Here is a 21,842-nt window from a genome sequence, read left to right as displayed (position 1 = left end):
CAAAATATCAAAATCCTCTCTTAGTCACTTTTACTGCCCGCCTTGTAATAATTGAAAAACACACAAGTTTGAACATGGCAAGAAAACGGCGAGGTAAGGTGAATTGGGGGTTATCGTTGCGTTCAAAATTATTGCACATACACGACGAGCATGGGCTCGCGCGTTTGTGTTTGTGTGTGCGTGCGTTTGTATACTTGTGTGCCCGGGCATATGGGCGGTCAGGTAGCCTAGTGGGTAAAGCGTTAGCTCGTCACGCCGAAGACCCATGTTCGATTCCCGACAAGGGTACAATGTGTGAAGCCCATTTCTGGTATTCCCCGCCGTGATATTGCTGGAATATTGCTAAAAGCGGCGTAAAACCATACTCACTCACTCATTCGTGTCGCTTTTATAGTGCTAGCCTACTGAGATACCACGCCGCAGTTTAACATGAATAACCCACTCAGACACAGTATACTGACTCCGAGCCGACCAGTCCTTGTTTTAGCCCCTAAATGCCGAGTGACAGACAAAATAACAAGAAGCGCCATCTGTTAACGTCTGTCGGAATGACGCGGCCGGGAACCATACCTTCCAGGCAAGATACGAAAAGATATATTTGATTTTGCTTCCTCTTTTAATTTCATTTTTTTGTGTCTGTTTGTTTGATTTCCCTCCCAAAACCACATTTTAATGCCACTGGGCAACATGTCTTTATGAGTTTGATATTAATGTGCGAGCAAGACAAACGTAAGCGGGCAGTCATCTGAACGGGGGCCAAAAAGGAGTTATAATACCCCTCCTCGTCATACAAAGAAACATATCCATTTTAGATTTCAGGACATAAGGCTCCGCATATTATAAATCAGCTCAAATTGTTTCTAGAGAATGCTATAGTAAAACTGTTGTCAATGATATTGATATTTTAACACCCTATGTGATATCCTGGATGTAAATGCTTTTGTTAAGATCTGGGAGGAAGATGATGAGTTATTTACGTTTTTACTTGGTGGATGTCCAATAGAATGTATTATGGATCTAGAAAGAGATTTGTAGGCAGAAGTTATAATCAATGTAAGCAGCTTTGCAAGGAAATGGCGTTACCAGCTTAAAAATAGTATGTTTATGAACATGTGTAAATATACCCCCTATATCTATCTGTGTATAAAAAACATTGACCACAGGGGCTGAAGTTGAACTTCAAGTAAGCCTTTATCATTAACACAAAGTTCAATGTTTGGGGCCGTAATGGGTTTAACACTACTTTGAACAGTCTTTTGATAAAACACTGCCTGTGTGGTCATCTTAACTGGGTTGTAAACCCCGATGTGATTGGACGGCAACCGTGGTCTTGTCGACAGGGCGTCTTCCTGGCCATGTGGTGACAAATAGACATTAAAAATGGTACTTGCTGTTACCTGCCTGGCGCTCAGGATTAGGGAATAAAACAAAGACTGGTTATCTCAGAGTCTGTATACTGTGTAAGGGCTATTCATGTTAAGCTGTGGCTTGGTATCTCAGTGGTCTAGCACTATAATACCGGCATCAGTCAGGCCTAGTAGAAGTAGTCAGGTACATATACCTGTGCATGCACTTTGTTGTATCAGAGTGTTGACTGAATTATGTACTTGTGAAATCTTTTGTTTTGGACATTACCTTATGTGACAGACGTACATAAACAAAGACTTGAGTCAACTGAGCAAATTGGTTCGCATCTGACAAGTCAGTAAACTATGCAGGGATCTGTGACCTTTGGAAAATGGACAGACTTGAGGAAGGTGCAGTGATCAAGTACTTGCAGATAAAGACCTTAACACCAACAGCCATCCATGAAGATACTCCAGTACTCCACTGGGGTAGGATGCCCCTTCTTGTGCCACTCCTGTGGTAGGCCTCGCTGACTTGGTTGAAGCATGTCATCGATCCCAATTGCGTGGATTGATGCTCATGATGTCAATCACTGAATTGTCTGGTCCAGACTTGATTATTTACAGACCACTGTCATATAGCTGGAATATTGCTGAAATGGGCGTTAAACAAGAAAGAAACAAACAAATGACAGTAGGTTACATTGCTTGATCAGTACGCATTCACTGGAGAGTGTCCATTGCATCATCAGAGAAACTTTGGCAGTGAAGAAAGTATCAGCTCATTGGGTGCCAGAGCTTCTGACATCTGATAAGTAACGCGCCAGGAGCATGTATCCTGACAACCTGGGTCTGTTTCAAAGCTGATCCAAGCACCTTGGGCAGTCTGGACCAGGCAGACCTTGAGCCTATAAACAATCAACACGCACACCGCAACAGATGACACATTCCCAGCCTTGAACTGGCTCACTGATTGTCACCAAAATACATGGATTGTTGCTCATATCATCGACCACTGGTGCGTCTGACCATAGTTCAGAGGCACACAACCAACATGCCCAACACTCCTGATGGTGCAACATACACAATTCATACATCTATTATAACAGAATGTTCTCTTTTGACAAGAAACAAATAGATTGCCTGTGTCATGATCATCTTGAGAATGGGAATCGTGTACTGATAGCCTTCAACAAAATGTGTCGGAATTTCTTTAAACAAATTTACAATACATAAAAGTAAGCAAAAAATTGATGGAACATTCAACACAAACAAAATTAATATTTAAAGTCATATTTATTTACAATATTTATATCATAATACAAAGTCATAATCTCAATATCAATGGACAACTTCCTGCGAAAAAGTAGCCAGTTACAAAATTTAGAATAAATATTGTACTAACTGAAGAATATTAATTGCTAGAATAGGTTCCAAGTGCCAGTTTCGAAAACATCTTCCCCAGGCAAGGGAGTTTCCACTGGACTTTAATAGTCAGATAACTCCCTTGCCTCAGGAAGATGTAATGGAAGCTGACTAAATACAATGTGTGGCTACCATTACAGACTATGTAATATGAATCATTGAGCCTTGAGTACTTACAGCACTATGTGAACACTAGAAACAACATTCACTTACTCACTCAAGGACACATGAGTTTGTAAGGCCTGACCAATTAAATGTCTTGTTTCATAGATACTTGTTTTCAATGATATGCCAAAAGCAACAAATTATAGGTATGATTTGAGGTATATTAATGATTACATTTGTGAAAAATAAGATATGTTATATACCACTCAGAAGAAGTTTAAGAACACCTGATTCTTTCATATCAAAGTAATATGAAAGAATCGGATGTTCTTTTACTTCTTTTGAGTGGTATATTTCATCAAAGCATTTCAGATATGTATGGTTTTCACTTAGGGGAAGATTGGTCCTAATACAAACTATTTTCATCATGGTTTATCGACAATGTTCATTACATTTCTGTCAAAACTGTTTCCAGATATAAGTAGAACATATCCCGGTGAACATTGACTTTGATTCTACCAATATGAGGACAGAGATTTGACAGATACAAGAATCCTACCTATAACACAGGAATCCGTAGCATATCCAAAACATAGGAATCAATCATTGTACACAAACAAAAAACAGCGAGGAAAGCCCAGCATGTGTCAAATTATCATAAGAAAAACTCTTTTGATGAATTGCTTGTTTAACGACTTACTCAGCAATATTTCAGCTATATGACTGTGGCCTTGAAATAATCTAGTCTGGACAATACAACCTAGTGCTTGGTATTAGGAGAAACGATCAGAGTACATTGACACACTTCACCATACTGATGCTCCGAGTTGCCCGTACAAGCCTCGGCTGCTGAGGACCAATTCTAACCTGGAATCCCAATAGGGCCACTGTATTTGTTTTCAATGAGTTTGAGTGAGTTGGGTTTAACGCCGCTTTTAACATTATTCCAGTTATATCACGGCGTGTCAGCTTAATGTGGGAGGAAAGCCTGAAGTTATGCAGGTCTCAGACGTTTACCACTTCTGTGAAACCCACGAGCAAAGGTATGGTGCTGACAAACCTAGAAACATAATCGGGGCGAACCGGGATTCGAACCAATAATCATAGGTGTTTTCAATGAGAGTACAGTGTAATGCTACAACTACATGTCTATGATAGATTATGTCTTGCTTACATCATAGGTCAGCATCATCAGATACACAAAAACACACGATCATATTTCAGTATTGTACCTTTCAGATTAATGTTCAACATCAAAGTAATGTGACCTTAATATATCACTTACATAATACAGTCGGACCTTGTGTTTTGAACTTCGATGTGTCCAATTTCCGGTTGTCTCATTTGGGAGACCTACGTATTCAAATTATGCCTAAACTTCCAAGGTCCCTACGCCCTCGACACAACGAGGTTTGACTGCAATGATGGACTACTGCCACCAAGAGAAATGACTAATTCAAGACTTTCATAGATGTTATTATTGGAAAACAAGTAATAAATGTCTTGGTTCATGGATTTGACAAGCCAGAAAGCAACAATTAGGAAATAAATCAAAAAATAAAATAAATTATTCTGATTTGACCAAAAGCTTGTTTGTTGATACAAACTTAAAAACTAAACAAAAACTAACAATAATTCCTCTATATAACAACTCACCTGCTGAACTGTACTTGTTCATCTCAAAAAAGATTAAGGACATGACAGAGGAACTACAGTACCATAAAAGTATTGGGTAATCCTTAATTTGTTTAGAGTAGTACATATACATAGTATCATGACATGGCCACCCCTTTAGGAGAACAAAACCTCTCTGACAGTGTGACTTGGTGACAATCTTCAAACATAGTGCATTTCTAAACACCCACTCATACATCTGTTTAATGAACATATTCAGACAATATCAGTACAGGAGTGAGTTTTAGCTATATTCCAGCAAAATCATGGCGGGGGACAACAGAAATGGGCTTCACACATTATACACATGTCCGGAATCGAACCCGGGTCTTCGGCATGACGAGCGAATGCTGTAACCACTAGGCTACCCGACCACCCCCAGAACAAGAACAAACATTGGTATTTAGAACATGTATTGTCTACTTTTCAAGGTAATTAATCCACAGATTTTTTCCCCCACAAAATAGCATGCAGATACTTGTTAGTCCGACAATGTGAGAAAAGTAAAACTGTAGAAACTGAACTGGCAAGATAAGAACCAAACTGTTCAGGACTTGGCTGCTGAATGACACAACCCAATATGTACTCAGTAACATAACAGACTAAACATGGGGTATTGGCACCGAATTCTTCAACATGTACACAAACCACAGATAACACAACAACTTAATAAATGAAACAAAGAAAATAAATGATCAACTTCCATTTTTGTTTAGTTTTCAGTCCTTCAGGCAAACTGAAAAGCCATCGGTATCAAAACAATGACGCAGGATCTGAAAACTTGTTTCCACCATTAATCGTGTATCACAGAGCTATAGAATTTGTGCTGATTCAGCACTCAGTATTCAAGGACTCAATCTGCTTCCTCTGTATCCCGGGACTGCTTCGTCCTAGCTAGGACATCAAGCACTGTCTGGTGTCCTTCTGAGGCTACTCCTGCCCATCACCGATGTACTGCTCTATTGCCGAAATCCGAGCATTCATTGATACAATCACTGTCTGCACCTGAAATCACAACACTCAGATGTGAGGCTGGAATATTATTACTCACCCTCATTATTGTTTCTTTTTTAATGCTGCACTAAGAAATATTCCAGCTACATGATGGCGGTCTGTAAACAATCAAGACTAGACCTGACAATCCAGAGATTGATATCAAGAGTGTAAATGCATGAAGTTGACATTTTGCTGTACGAAATATATGAAAATACAACTGTCATATGTAAACTATTAATTGAATTTTTTTTTTAAGAATTGTTTTTAGCTCTATTAATATTTTGCCACTGCATAAATCAATGTCGAAAAAAATATTAGTGGGACCCTTTTCAGTGGCGATGTTTGATTGTTGTTTAGTGCGTCCTCATCTAGTTGACGGTGGCCTGTAAATAATCAAGTCTGGACCACACAATCCAGTGATTAATATTGTGAGCAACGATCCACATAGTCAGGGTATGAGGACACACTAAGCCAGTGAGCCGGACCACCCGATCCACTAAGTCAACTCTTACCACCAACATAGGTTTTATTGGACCTATTCTAAACCAGAATCCCGCCTGGAATATTGATGATGTAACTGTTTATAAGTACATAATTAGTAAAGCAATATTGGGGTACATAGAATAACTTCCAAAAGTTACTTTAGCCGAAAGACTTTGATACCCTGTGAAATTCTAACACTGAAAATTTAGTGTGAAAATTTACCTTCAGTATGTCAGCCTGCAGTTTGGCCAACAGCGGCAGTTTGGAATCATCGTCTGGTATTTGGACCGACCTGCAACTCCCTACCTCATAGCTGTAAAACACACAACAGCAGTTAGCATCAACATTACTGTGGAGGAAGAAGTTTTTTGCTGCTTAAAGCTGAGTCAGCAATATTGCAGTTTTATCACTAACATTGCGAAGTGCATGCATGTGGTAGTGTGGTTGCTTGAGCCACACTGGTCTTAAGGCAGTATTACAGTGCTAGCCTACTAGCACATGCTGCAGTTTAACATGGACACAACACTCAGACACATTACACTGACTCCAAGTAAGTACTGTGTTTAACATGTTTAAATGTCTTTTGGCAAAAGATTTCTGCAGTATACATGTAAGTGACCCAAAATAATTTAATTCACCTCAGAATTCAGTAAAAAAAATAAATTTAACTGATCAAAATGTTTTGAAGGCATTTTCTATAACACCTGCACATAAAACAATGCCTAGCAGAATTGGAAATACAATTTAAAGGGCAAGTCATCATGTCTACAGAGATGTTTTATCTCAAAACTGTATTGACCAAGTTTCACCTGTTTGTTTACCTCAATTCGCTGATGGGAAACAAATCATACGTTGTAAGTTTTGTCTGCGAATAACACTAGAAAATTCCGCCCACATTAAATCCCCTGAGGAATGCGCACTATACGCAAGAAATTATGGTACTTGCCTGTATATCGTTTTGAAAAGCATCAAGGCATCTGGATATATTCAACACTAGCGAAGGCTCACCTGCATGTCTTTGAGATTGGCTTTGAATTACCTGGACATACACTGTTCAACATTTGCTAAGGACCAAAATAGTCATCTTTAGTCAAAGGTGTGGACCTTAGCAAGTGTTTAGTATATTTGAAACTAGCTGTGACATACCTGTATATCTTTGAGACTTTCATAGATTTAGATGTGTTTGACATAGTGGTTATAGTGCTACAATAATTACAACACAAGATCGGTGTACAACCGCTGCACACACCTGGACATCTTGGAGACGAAGAGGCTGTACCTGTCCCTCATGGCATCGCGGTTCCTGGCAGTTGTCTTGTACATCATCCCTATCCCCTCGTTACACCCTCGGCAGTACAGCGGAACAAACGCACTGCAACAGGAACAACACACCAACATCAACACTGTAGACGACAATACAAACAGGAAATGTTCAACACTACATTCAATAGTGACTTGGTGAACAGTGTTTCAGTTATAACACAGTGTCAGCTCAATGTGGGAGGAGTGAGTGAGTGAGTATGGTTTTACGCCGCTTTTAGCAATATTCCAGCAATATCACGGCGGGGGACACCAGAAATTGGCTTCACACATTGTACCCATGTCGGGAATCGAACCCTGGTCTTTGTCGTGACGAGCGAACGCTTTAACCACTAGGCTACCCGACCGCCCCCAATGTGGGAGGCAAGTGATGCAGGTCTCAGATGTTTACCACCTTGGTCGAAACCTACTGCTACAGTTATGGTGCTGACAAACCTAGAAAAAATCATTGCAAAACAGGATTTGAACACATCATAGTTTTCTGGAATGCCTGAGGGACCAAACTCTACATGAAACAGTGGCGTCTAAGAAAACTGAGCCACCTACACCCCCCTGATTTGACTAATTAACACACAAATGAATCATGCATTCTACATCTATGATAAGGAGTGTATTGTAGCCATAGGTTTAAGAAATTAAAACAACAATTTAAAGTTGGGTACTCTATAAGCATAAAAAAGGGTGAAAAAGCATCAAAAGAAACATTTTTAGTCCACTTGTTTGTTGTTTAATGCTGCACTCTGCAATATTCCAGCTATAAGATGGTGGTCTGTAAATAATTGCCTCTGGGCCAGAAATCTAGTGACTGACATCATGAGCATCGACCCACGCAATTGGGATACAATGAAATGCATCAACCAAGTCAGGGAGCCTGACTACCTGATCCAGGGTCTTAATGGTCATTAGGAGGGACATAGAAGGGACATAACTCATAATAGCCACTGCTCATGCTGTGATTGAGCCAGGAAAGTGAGTGAGTGAGTGAGTGAGTGAGTGAGTGAGTGAGTGAGTGAGTTGGGTTTCACGTCTTTTTTAACAGTATTGCAGTTATGTCATGACGTGACAGCTTAACATGGGACAAAAGCCCGAAGTGATGCAGGTCTCAGACGTTTACCACTTCAGTGAAAACCATGAGCACAGGTATGGTGCTGAAAAACCTAAAAACATAATCAGGGCGAACCGGGATTCGAACCCACAATCATAGGTTTCTGGCGTGCGCAAGGGATGCAACTCTGCACAGCAAGTTGCGGTGCCTTAGACGACTGGGCCATCCGTGCCCGCCAAGGAAATTCCAGGCTAGTTCGGCAAGGATTGAAACCAACTTATAGTCAGTTAACGCCCTTGCCTCAGGAAGATGTCAGCTGTGTATAGCTATATTTCCGTGAATGCATTTTCACATCCTTATTTATAAGGTAATTCTGCATACCTTCCACAGTTCGGGGAGGACTTCAACTTGTCGAGAACTTTGACTTTGTCCGTGACCTCTGAAAGTAGAGAGTGGGAACAAGGATGTAATATCCAGATCTCGAGATAAGCTGTGTATTTGCATAAAATACACAGTAATCAACAGAAACATGCAGACAAATCACATCCTAGCGTATCAAATACGCAACAAAAACTATGAATGCGCTTATCCATAAATTGTGTCTACCTTACTGCTGAAATAAAATTAATACTTAAATCATAACTATTAGATAAAACAATTGCATATATTACAACCGTAAGATAAAACGATTGTGTATCAGCTGATTGCCAAATTTCCTTACCGACACACATACTGATAGATAGCAACTGAAAAGCTCATTGTGCCTAGTCAATATACATGTATCTTAACTAGTCACCGATTGTTAATTAAAATAGCGTCTTTCTTAAAATGCTAGGTTTTGCAAACAAAAAATATCTTCTCGGAGAGGGAGATGCAAGCAGACATACATGGGTATAATACTCTTCACATAGTTTAAAAAGATTTACAGGGAATGTAATGAAACAGGTTTTAAGTTAAATACCCAAATGTCAAGAAATAGTCGGGTATAGTTTGTTTGAATATCCTCAAAAACTTGTGAATATCCAATCAAAATTAAACCCCTGGGTGCAATACCTAAAAGCTTATCAATAGCTCTGATATCAGAGTGAGTGAAAGAATGAATGTCGCTTTAACCGATTAGAATATTACAGCCATAAAAGTCAGTTGACACTAGCCGTTATGCTTCAACAAAGTCAGTGAGTCTGACCACCCGATCCTGTTAGTCGTCTCTTACAAGCAGAGTCGCCTTTTACTGCAAGAATGGGTTGCTGAAGACCTATTCTACTACAGATCTCCTCACGCTATGAAGGTTCATAATCCAATGAACTTATACAAAGAGAAAGTTAATTCTGATAATTTTTTACATCTTTATTTTTTAACTCGAAGGATGTAGATCTATACACAATTTTATTTAGTATGTCTGACTTTATGTTTACACTGACAGCCATACAACAACCAGCTGTATCACGGAATGAAGTAGTTCCCCTCTGTTGTCACATAAGCGTATGCATGCTCACATTGTTCTACAGTGAAATCTTTTGTAGTTTGTTTGCAATATATACAAATCATATCATCATTAGACCAGAAAGGTCAGTTAAGAACTACCACAGTCACAATGACAGTGCATCATAGTGCATTTACATGAACTTCAGTTCCCCTGTCATGTGATCGACTTCTCATCCGATGAAAAATCTGTATATTGTGAACTTCACATTAAAAAATTATACTTGTTTTAACCCTGCTTTCTTTGTCAAACAGTAATGTTCATATATTTGGGTCGGTCTGGTAATTGAAACCATATAATTTTCCTTTTCAGCAGAGGTACGCATTTATTTTGTTGTTGGAAGCTATCACCTGCATAAAGAAATGAAGTTTGCACACCTCACATGCACTTCCTACATAAAAACCATGTGTAATTAACATAACCTGTTTGCAAGGTGAGTATCATGACACCTGGCCTAGGAAATGGAAAGACTCTATTAACAAATTTGTTCCATTGCAGACCTCTTTCTGGCTTCCTGATCATGTCTACAACCTATGCAATGTTCATCTTATATCTCTTTGATTATGTTCACAAGTAGTTAACTTTGCATAATTGGCAACATGATTACGTGTCCAGAAACATTGGTGTGATATGAAATTGTTACTTGTTGCAATTTGAGTATCCAGTGTTTGTTGTTTAAAGACATATGCAGCAATAGTCCAGCTATACAAAGGCAATCTGTAAACAATCGAGTCTGGACCAGACAATCCAGTGATTGACATCATGCGCATCGATCATCACAGTTGGGATACGATGACATAAATCAACCACGTAAGCGTGCCTGACCACCCAATCCGTAAAAGGCGACTAACTGGATCGAGTGGTCAGACTCATGACTTTGTTGATGCAAGTGTATCATCTTGTATTGATACAGAAAAAAATGTATCATGCATCGTATTGTCTCATAAAAAGACTTACAATGCACCGATGTATCGTTTCACCCCTAAATGTCAGTGAGAGTCAGTCATATACAAGAGGTCAGCATAGGTCCCCAGCACTCTACTGAATTACTTTTGATGGACAGGCTCCATAAATTGGTTAACTGTAGACAGCGTATCAAACGTTGTTTATATTAATGTCAACCCCTAGTTTGTTTGTTTTTAATTTCAAGCCACCTTGATATAGCTGGGATATTTGTGACTGCAGCATCCAAGCAAATGAGCAGGATGGACCAGGGTCCCAACCCTGAGGATATCATAAAGGACGTAAAAATCATATGGAATGACCGGAATGCATTACGACAGACCAAGTGTCAACACAGGGGAGACATGACAATCAACGTTAGTGCCGAGTGAATCCGGTATATTGTCGGGTGTCCTATATAACTCAATACTGACACACTAGTCTCACAGTGGACACCTGACGTTGTGATGTCTAAATAACTTCAAGTTACTAACGCTGAAGCGTGATGGTTTTCAAAGTTTCATCCGAACACACCCACGCCGTGGAGTCACCAAGAATACTTCTACAATTTTCGCACTGAAACACTAATGTCGGGTCGTCCACTGACTCTGACACTGGGTTTCGTGATACATTGTCTGAGGCTACGTCGTTATTTGTCTCCGAAGTGCTTAAATTCATGTTAGAGAACGCTGTTTTGGCAGATGTTTTCTTTTTTTGACGTTCCCGCGGATCTGGTCATGTGTTAGCTCTGCCTCCTTGCGCAGTTTCGTATCTGAGAAGGCTACTTTCGTAAAAACTAATATCAGATATATTTCTGCTTCCCGGCGCTCTGTTGATCTAACATATTCATGAATTTTGAGATGGTGATACATGTATAAGTGTGAGAATGCTGAGATGGTGGCGCATATATTGGTATGAAAATGTTGAGATGGTGATACATGTATTGGTGTGAGAATGTTGAGATGGTGATGAAAGTATTGGTGTGAGAATGTTGAGATGGTGATGAATGTATTGGTGTGAGAATGTTGAGATGGTGATGAATGTATTGGTGTGAGAATGTTGAGATGGTGATGAATGTATTGGTGTGAGAATGTTGAGATGGTGACGAATGTATTGGTGTGGGAATGTTGAGATTGTGACTCATGTTTTGGTGTGAGAATGTTGAGATGGTGATGAATGTATTGGTGTGAGAATGTTGAGATTGTGACTCATGTTTTGGTGTGAGAATGTTGAGATGGTGATGAATGTATAGGCGTGAGAATGTTGAGATGGTGATACATGTATTGGTGTGAGAATGTTGAGATGGTGACGAATGTATTGGTGTGAGAATGTTGAGATTGTGACTCATGTTTTGGTGTGAGAATGTTGAGATGGTGACTCATGTTTTGGTGTGAGAATGTTGAGATGGTGACACACGTATTGGTGTGAGAATGTTGAGATGCTGAAACATGTATTGATGTGAGAATGTTGAGATGGTGACACATGTATTGGTGTGAGAATGTTGAGATGGTGATGAATGTATTGGTGTGAGAATGTTGAGATGGTGATACATGTATTGGTGTGAGAATGTTGAGATGGTGACGCGTGTATTGGTGTGAGAATGTTGAGATGGGGATGAATGTATTGGTGTGAGAATGTTGAGATGGTGATACATGTATTGGTGTGAGAATGTTGAGATGGTGATGAATGTATTGGTGTGAGAATGTTGAGATGCTGATACATGTATTGGTGTGAGAATGTTGAGATGCTGATACATGTATTGGTGTGAGAATGTTGAGATGGTGACACATGTATTGGTGTGAGAATGTTGAGATGGTGATACATGTATTGGTGTGAGAATGTTGAGATGGTGATGAATGTATTGGTGTGAGAATGTTGAGATGGTGATACATGTATTGGTGTGAGAATGTTGAGATGGTGACGCATGTATTGGTGTGAGAATGTTGAGATAGTGATGAATGAATTGGTGTGAGAATGTTGAGATGCTGATACATGTATTGGTGTGAAAATGTTGAGATGCTGATACATGTATTGGTGTGAGAATGTTGAGATGGTGATACATGTATTGGTGTGAGAATGTTGAGATGGTGATGAATGTATTGGTGTGAGAATGTTGAGATGGTGATGAATGTATTGGTGTGAGAATGTTGAGATGGTGACGCATGTATTGGTGTGAGAATGTTGAGATGGTGATGAATGAATTGGTGTGAGAATGTTGAGATGGTGACGCGTGTATTGGTGTGAGAATGTTGAGATGGTGACACATGTATTGGCGTGAGAATGTTGAGATGGTGACGCATGTATTGGTGTGAGAATGTTGAGATGGTGATGAATGAATTGGTGTGAGAATGTTGAGATGGTGACACATGTATTTGTGTGAGAATGTTGAGATGGTGATGAATGTATTGGTGTGAGAATGTTGAGATGGTGATGAATGTATTGGTGTGAGAATGTTGAGATGGTGACGCGTGTATTGGTGTGAGAATGTTGAGATGGTGATGAATGTATTGGTGTGAGAATGTTGAGATGGTGATACATGTATTGGTGTGAGAATGTTGAGATGGTGATACATGTATTGGCGTGAGAATGTTGAGATGGTGATACATGTATTGGTGTGATAATGTTGAGATGCTGATACATGTATTGGTGTGAGAATGTTGAGATGGTGATGCGTGTATTGGTGTGAGAATGTTGAGATGGTGACACATGTATTGGTGTGAGAATGTTGAGATGGTGATACATGTATTGGTGTGATAATGTTGAGATGCTGATACATGTATTGGTGTGAGAATGTTGAGATGGTGATGCGTGTATTGGTGTGAGAATGTTGAGATGGTGACACATGTATTGGTGTGAGAATGTTGAGATGGTGACACATGTATTGGTGTGAGAATGTTGAGATGGTGATACATGTATTGGCGTGAGAATGTTGAGATGGTGATGAATGTAATGGTGTGAGAATGTTGAGATGGTGACACATGTATTGGTGTGAGAATGTTGAGATGGTGATACATGTATTGGTGTGAGAATGTTGAGATGGTGATGAATGTATTGGTGTGAGAATGTTGAGATGCTGATACATGTATTGGTGTGAAAATGTTGAGATGCTGATACATGTATTGGTGTGAGAATGTTGAGATGGTGACACATGTATCGGTGTGAGAATGTTGAGATGGTGACGCGTGTATTGGTGTGAGAATGTTGAGATGGTGACGCGTGTATTGGTGTGAGAATGTTGAGATGGTGATGAATGAATTGGTGTGAGAATGTTGAGATGGTGACGCGTGTATTGGTGTGAGAATGTTGAGATGGTGACACATGTATTGGCGTGAGAATGTTGAGATGGTGACGCATGTATTGGTGTGAGAATGTTGAGATGGTGATGAATGAATTGGTGTGAGAATGTTGAGATGGTGACGCGTGTATTCGTGTGAGAATGTTGAGATGGTGATACATGTATTGGTGTGAGAATGTTGAGATGCTGACACATGTATTGGTGTGAGAATGTTGAGATGGTGATGAATGTATTGGTGTGAGAATGTTGAGATGGTGATGAATGTATTGGTGTGAGAATGTTGAGATGGTGACGCGTGTATTGGTGTGAGAATGTTGAGATGGTGATGAATGTATTGGTGTGAGAATGTTGAGATGGTGATACATGTATTGGTGTGAGAATGTTGAGATGGTGATACATGTATTGGTGTGAGAATGTTGAGATGGTGATACATGTATTGGTGTGATAATGTTGAGATGCTGATACATGTATTGGTGTGAGAATGTTGAGATGGTGATGCGTGTATTGGTGTGAGAATGTTGAGATGGTGACACATGTATTGGTGTGAGAATGTTGAGATGGTGATACATGTATTGGTGTGATAATGTTGAGATGCTGATACATGTATTGGTGTGAGAATGTTGAGATGGTGATGCGTGTATTGGTGTGAGAATGTTGAGATGGTGACACATGTATTGGTGTGAGAATGTTGAGATGGTGACACATGTATTGGTGTGAGAATGTTGAGATGGTGATACATGTATTGGTGTGAGAATGTTGAGATGGTGATGAATGTATTGGTGTGAGAATGTTGAGATGGTGATACATGTATTGGTGTGAGAATGTTGAGATGGTGACGCGTGTATTGGTGTGAGAATGTTGAGATGGTGATGAATGTATTGGTGTGAGAATGTTGAGATGCTGATACATGTATTGGTGTGAGAATGTTGAGATGGTGATGAATGTATTGGTGTGAGAATGTTGAGATGCTGATACATGTATTGGTGTGAAAATGTTGAGATGCTGATACATGTATTGGTGTGAGAATGTTGAGATGGTGACACATGTATCGGTGTGAGAATGTTGAGATGGTGACGCGTGTATTGGTGTGAGAATGTTGAGATGGTGACGCGTGTATTGGTGTGAGAATGTTGAGATGGTGATGAATGAATTGGTGTGAGAATGTTGAGATGGTGACGCGTGTATTGGTGTGAGAATGTTGAGATGGTGACACATGTATTGGCGTGAGAATGTTGAGATGGTGACGCATGTATTGGTGTGAGAATGTTGAGATGGTGATGAATGAATTGGTGTGAGAATGTTGAGATGGTGACGCGTGTATTCGTGTGAGAATGTTGAGATGGTGATACATGTATTGGTGTGAGAATGTTGAGATGGTGACACATGTATTGGTGTGAGAATGTTGAGATGGTCACGCGTGTATTGGTGTGAGAATGTTGAGATGGTGATGAATGTATTGGTGTGAGAATGTTGAAATGGTGACGCGTGTATTGGTGTGAGAATGTTGAGATGGTGATGAATGTATTGGTGTGAGAATGTTGAGATGGTGATACATGTATTGGTGTGAGAATGTTGAGATGGGGATACATGTATTGGTGTGAGAATGTTGAGATGGTGATACATGTATTGGTGTGATAATGTTGAGATGGTGATGCGTGTATTGGTGTGAGAATGTTGAGATGGTGACACATGTATTGGTGTGAGAATGTTGAGATGGTGATGAATGTATTGGTGTGAGAATGTTGAGATGGTGATACATGTATTGGCGTGAGAATGTTGAGATGGTGATGAATGTATTGGTGTGAGAATGTTGAGATGGTGATACATGTATTGGTGTGAGAATGTTGAGATGGTGACGCGTGTATTGGTGTGAGAATGTTGAGATGGTGATGAATGTATTGGTGTGAGAATGTTGAGATGGTGATACATGTATTGGTGTGAGAATGTTGAGATGCTGACACATGTATTGGTGTGAGAATGTTGAGATGGTGACACATGTATTGGTGTGAGAATGTTGAGATGGTGATACATGTATTGGCGTGAGAATGTTGAGATGGTGATGAATGTATTGGTGTGAGAATGTTGAGATGGTGATACATGTATTGGTGTGAGAATGTTGAGATGGTGACGCGTGTATTGGTGTGAGAATGTTGAGATGGTGATGAATGTATTGGTGTGAGAATGTTGAGATGCTGATACATGTATTGGTGTGAGAATGTTGAGATGCTGACACATGTATTGGTGTGAGAATGTTGAGATGGTGATGAATGTATTGGTGTGAGAATGTTGAGATGGTGATGAATGTATTGGTGTGAGAATGTTGAGATGGTGACACATGTATTGGTGTGAGAATGTTGAGATGGTGATGAATGTATTGGTGTGAGAATGTTGAGATGGTGATGAATGTATTTGTGTTAGAATGTTGAGATTCTGAAACATGTATTGGTGTGAGAATGTTGAGATGGTGATACATGTATAGGCGTGAGAAAGTTGAGATGGTGATGAATGTATTGGTGTGAGAATGTTGAGATGGTGATGAATGTATTGGTGTGAGAATGTTGAGATGGTGATACATGTATTGGTGTGATAATGTTGAGATGGTGACACATGTATTGGTGTGAGAATGTTGAGATGGTGATGAATGCATTGGTGTGAGAATGTTGAGATGGTGATGAATGTATTGGTGTGAGAATGTTGAGATGGTGATGAATGTATTGGTGTGAGAATGTTGAGATGGTGATGAATGTATTGGTGTGAGAATGTTGAGATGGTCACGCGTGTATTGGTGTGAAAATGTTGAGATGCTGATACATGTATTGGTGTGAGAATGTTGAGATGCTGATACATGTATTGGTGTGAGAATGTTGAGATGGTGATGAATGTATTGGTGTGAGAATGTTGAGATGCTGATATATGTATTTGTGTGAGAATGTTGAGATGGTGATGAATGTATTGGTGTGAGAATGTTGAGATGGTGACGCATGTATTGGTGTGAGAATGTTGAGATGGTGATGAATGAATTGGTGTGAGAATGTTGAGATGGTGACGCGTGTATTGGCGTGAGAATGTTGAGATGGTGACACATGTATTGGCGTGAGAATGTTGAGATGGTGACGCATGTATTGGTGTGAGAATGTTGAGATGGTGATGAATGAATTGGTGTGAGAATGTTGAGATGGTGACGCGTGTATTGGTGTGAGAATGTTGAGATGGTGACGAATGTATTGGTGTGAGAATGTTGAGATGGTGACACATGTATTGGTGTGAGAATGTTGAGATGGGGATGAATGTATTAGTGTGAGAATGTTGAGATGGTGATACATGTATTGGTGTGAGAATGTTGAGATGGTGACGCGTGTATTGGTGTGAGAATGTTGAGATGGTGATGAATGTATTGGTGTGAGAATGTTGAGATGGTGATACATGTATTGGTGTGAGAATGATGAGATGGTGATACATGTATTGGTGTGATAATGTTGAGATGCTGATACATGTATTGGTGTGAGAATGTTGAGATGGTGATGCGTGTATTGGTGTGAGAATGTTGAGATGGTGACACATGTATTGGTGTGAGAATGTTGAGATGGTGACACATGTATTGGTGTGAGAATGTTGAGATGGTGATACATGTATTGGCGTGAGAATGTTGAGATGGTGATGAATGTATTGGTGTGAGAATGTTGAGATGGTGATACATGTATTGGTGTGAGAATGTTGAGATGGTGACGCGTGTATTGGTGTGAGAATGTTGAGATGGTGATGAATGTATTGGTGTGAGAATGTTGAGATGCTGATACATGTATTGGTGTGAGAATGTTGAGATGCTGACACATGTATTGGTGTGAGAATGTTGAGATGGTGATACATGTATTGGTGTGATAATGTTGAGATGCTGATACATGTATTGGTGTGAGAATGTTGAGATGGTGATGCGTGTATTGGTGTGAGAATGTTGAGATGGTGACACATGTATTGGTGTGAGAATGTTGAGATGGTGACACATGTATTGGTGTGAGAATGTTGAGATGGTGATACATGTATTGGCGTGAGAATGTTGAGATGGTGATGAATGTATTGGTGTGAGAATGTTGAGATGGTGATACATGTATTGGTGTGAGAATGTTGAGATGGTGACGCGTGTATTGGTGTGAGAATGTTGAGATGGTGATGAATGTATTGGTGTGAGAATGTTGAGATGCTGATACATGTATTGGTGTGAGAATGTTGAGATGCTGACACATGTATTGGTGTGAGAATGTTGAGATGGTGATGAATGTATTGGTGTGAGAATGTTGAGATGGTGATGAATGTATTGATGTGAGAATGTTGAGATGGTGACACATGTATTGGTGTGAGAATATTGAGATGGTGATGAATGTATTGGTGTGAGAATGTTGAGATGGTGATGAATGTATTTGTGTTAGAATGTTGAGATTCTGAAACATGTATTGGTGTGAGAATGTTGAGATGGTGATACATGTATAGGCGTGAGAAAGTTGAGATGGTGATACATGTATTGTTGTGAGAATGTTGAGATGGTGATGAATGTATTGGTGTGAGAATGTTGAGATGGTGATACATGTATTGGTGTGAGAATGTTGAGATGGTGACACATGTATTGGTGTGAGAATGTTGAGATGGTGATGAATGCATTGGTGTGAGAATGTTGAGATGGTGATGAATGTATTGGTGTGAGAATGTTGAGATGGTGATGAATGTATTGGTGTGAGAATGTTGAGATGGTGATGAATGTATTGGTGTGAGAATGTTGAGATGGTGATGAATGTATTGGTGTGAGAATGTTGAGATGGTGATGAATGTATTAGTGTGAGAATGTTTAGATGGGGATACATGTATTGGTGTGAGAATGTTGAGATGGTGACGCATGTATTGGTGTGAGAATGTTGAGATGGGGATACATGTATTGGTGTGAGAATGTTGAGATGGTGATGAATGTATTGGTGTGAGAATGTTGAGATGCTGAAACATGTATTGACTTCCCGAGATATTTTTTTCGATACGTCACGGAAATTCCATCGAAGGACCTGCGTGTGTTTATAACATAAACATTTCACAAACCTTCGAATTTGTGTTTCTGTTTTCATAACCTTTTCTTATGATCAAAGAGACATATATTAAAACGGTAACCTGAATGATCCGTCGTTGAAACATGTTCCCAGATTTCACTAGAGGTAGGTGTTATCAAATAAACGCATAATCTGTGAACTAATTCATCTGTTTACTCGAACAAAACAACATGATCCACAGCGGTTACCTCTCATTCTGCCTACAGTTTATAATACATGATACGTATTAGGAGATAGGGATACGTTCTATGTGACTGAATGCTTACTGAATACCTGTTTTCCCTTTCCCATAATAGACTATGCCTCTTAACACAAATTAGTTTGTTTTTGTTTCTTAAACGTCGCACTCAGCAATATTCCAGCTATATGAAGGCGGTCTGTAAATAATCGAGTCTGGACCAGATAATCCAGTGATGGATATCATGAGTTTCAATCCACACAATTTGGATACGATGACATACATCAACCACGTCATCAAGCCTGACCACCCGATCCCGTAAGTCGCTTCATACGACAAGCATTTTCGCCTTTTACTGCAAGAATGGGTTGCTGAAGACCTATTCTAACCCGGATCTTCGCGGGTTTAACACAAATTAGAAAGACCAGTATATAAAGAAATATGAATACATAGCAACCTATCTTGTCCCATAACATGCAGCCTGACATGGCTTCTAGTGACTGCACAACCCAGGCCCCACAATAACAGCTCACACTGTATAAGTAGAAATCTAGAAGTGACATATAATTCAATAACAATAATAACAACTGCAATTATTATGCGCCAGATTCCATTCACCAAGTGGATGCTCATAGCGCTACACTATTATTGCCCCGGTCAATGGATCAGTGAGCACTCAATTTTCATTCTCAGCTCCCTGGGGAGTATACAACCCCAGCTGCCTGTGAGGCGCTAGAAGGTTAACAGCCACATTACATTATCTCGTCCTACCGGGTACCCACTCACTGCTGGGTGAACAGAGGAACATTTCGAAGAAAGTCACTTGCCTAATGAGACACCTCATTTGTACATGGGGGCAGCACCGAAGCCCTAGAAACTCTCAGGAGTCAAGCTGCTGAACGTGGTCACCCATCCAACTACTCTCCGAGACCGACGTTGCTTAACTTCACTTGATTTGTGATCTGTGCGCTGTGCACAAGACCACGAGCCACCAGTCTGCATGCAAAATGCCTGGTCTTCAGAACGTTGACTGTATAACATTACAGGTTGGTGGCTAACGGGCAGTTTAAGATGGTTTTCGATGCCGACTGCATGTACAGCGTCAGAGTGCTACACGTTGTAATGTGTATTTCCTGCTTGTAAGGGACGCGTGAGCGCGGGGGACTATCTCAAGTCGGCATCTACTCACAGTCGTCCCTTGGTAGAAGACACAGGGGTCCTTCGTCGTGATTACCCCCAGAACACGGGCCAGAGGTGAGGTTACTCAAATTCATGAGATTTACAAAGGGGAAATTGATGCTATTGCCCCTTCCACGACCCTTCCTTCACAAGTATTGATGCCGACCTGTTGATACAGACGAAAGAACCAACCAACATTACCCACAACACTTGCTGAAGTAGACCTCCAAGACAGTGACAGCACAACACTCCCTTCCTTGTCATAAATGATGGTGCTGAGACAGCTTTTGACTCAGATGAGATGCTGAACATGATTGCAAGCATTATCTATGGATGATAGATGTTATGCATGTTCTAGTCTTTGAGGTTAGGTGAGGTGAAATGGGGTTTAACGTCGCTTCAAAGATTATTGCACTTATATAGCGACGTTCATGTACGTGTGTGTGTTTGTGTGGCTGCTTGTACTAGTCAGGACTGATGCCGACACAGTATACTGACTCCGAGCCGACCAGTCCTTGTTTTAGCCCCTTAATGCCGAACACTAGACAGGGTAACAACAAGTACCATATTTTAACGTCTTTTGGTATGACGCGGTCGGGGATCGAATCCCGGACCTTCCGCTCTCCGGGCGGACGCTCTACCACTAGACCACGGAGGCGGTCCCTAGTCTTTGAAGCCAGTTATATGGTATACATTGCTTGTTCTAAAATGTTCCCTTTGCTTTGCTCTTACGCATAACGGGGGCACGGGTGGTCCAGTCGTCTAAAGCGCCTCGATTCGCTGTGCAGAGTTGCGTCCCTTGGGCACGCCAGAAACCTATGATTGTGGGTTCGAATCCCGGTTCGCCCTGATTATGTTTCTAGGTTTGTCAGCACCATCCCCTTGCTCGTGGGTTTCATCGAAGTGGTAAACGTCTGAGACCTGCATCACTTCGCGCTTTCCTCCCACATTAAGCTGACACGCAGTGATATAACTGCAATACTGTTAAAAGCGGCGTTAAACACACCTCACGCACTCTGAGTGAAGTTAATGAGCAGAAGACAGGCTTGTCTCTGAGTCCTCACAGACTTTGAAACTGCGACAATCCGAGGAATTGAAGATGTTTTCCAGGCAGCGAATGAGTGATACTGTAGGCACAATGAGTGCTACAGTAGGCAGAATGAATGCTACTGTAGGCAGAATGGGTGTATTCAGAATGAGCTGTAGACTTAATGGGTGCTACTGTAGGCGAATGAGTGTATTCAGAATGAGCAGAATGAGGTAGAATGAATGTTACTGTAGGCA

General features: G+C 40.4%; 1 protein-coding gene across 1 annotated transcript; it reads right to left on the bottom strand.

The window, feature by feature from the left end:
- Nucleotides 1-2,686: 2,686 nt before the first annotated feature.
- LOC139449830 (protein Mis18-alpha-like) lies at nucleotides 2,687-11,562 on the bottom strand. The gene is made up of 5 exons (XM_071231379.1): nucleotides 11,314-11,562; nucleotides 8,776-8,833; nucleotides 7,279-7,401; nucleotides 6,252-6,342; nucleotides 2,687-5,555 (listed from the first exon to the last, which is right to left on the bottom strand). The coding sequence occupies exons 1-5, from the start codon at nucleotides 11,495-11,497 to the stop codon at nucleotides 5,481-5,483; spliced, it is 531 nt and encodes a 176-aa protein (XP_071087480.1). The 5' UTR covers nucleotides 11,498-11,562; the 3' UTR covers nucleotides 2,687-5,480.
- Nucleotides 11,563-21,842: the final 10,280 nt, after the last annotated feature.

The sequence above is a fragment of the Haliotis cracherodii genome, unplaced genomic scaffold (assembly GCF_022045235.1).
Source record: "Haliotis cracherodii isolate W230 unplaced genomic scaffold, xgHalCrac1.p SCAF_8, whole genome shotgun sequence".
Taxonomy (NCBI): domain Eukaryota; kingdom Metazoa; phylum Mollusca; class Gastropoda; order Lepetellida; family Haliotidae; genus Haliotis; species Haliotis cracherodii.
Note: the sequence above shows the minus strand (reverse complement) of the source record. Positions and strands in the feature narration are given on the sequence as shown.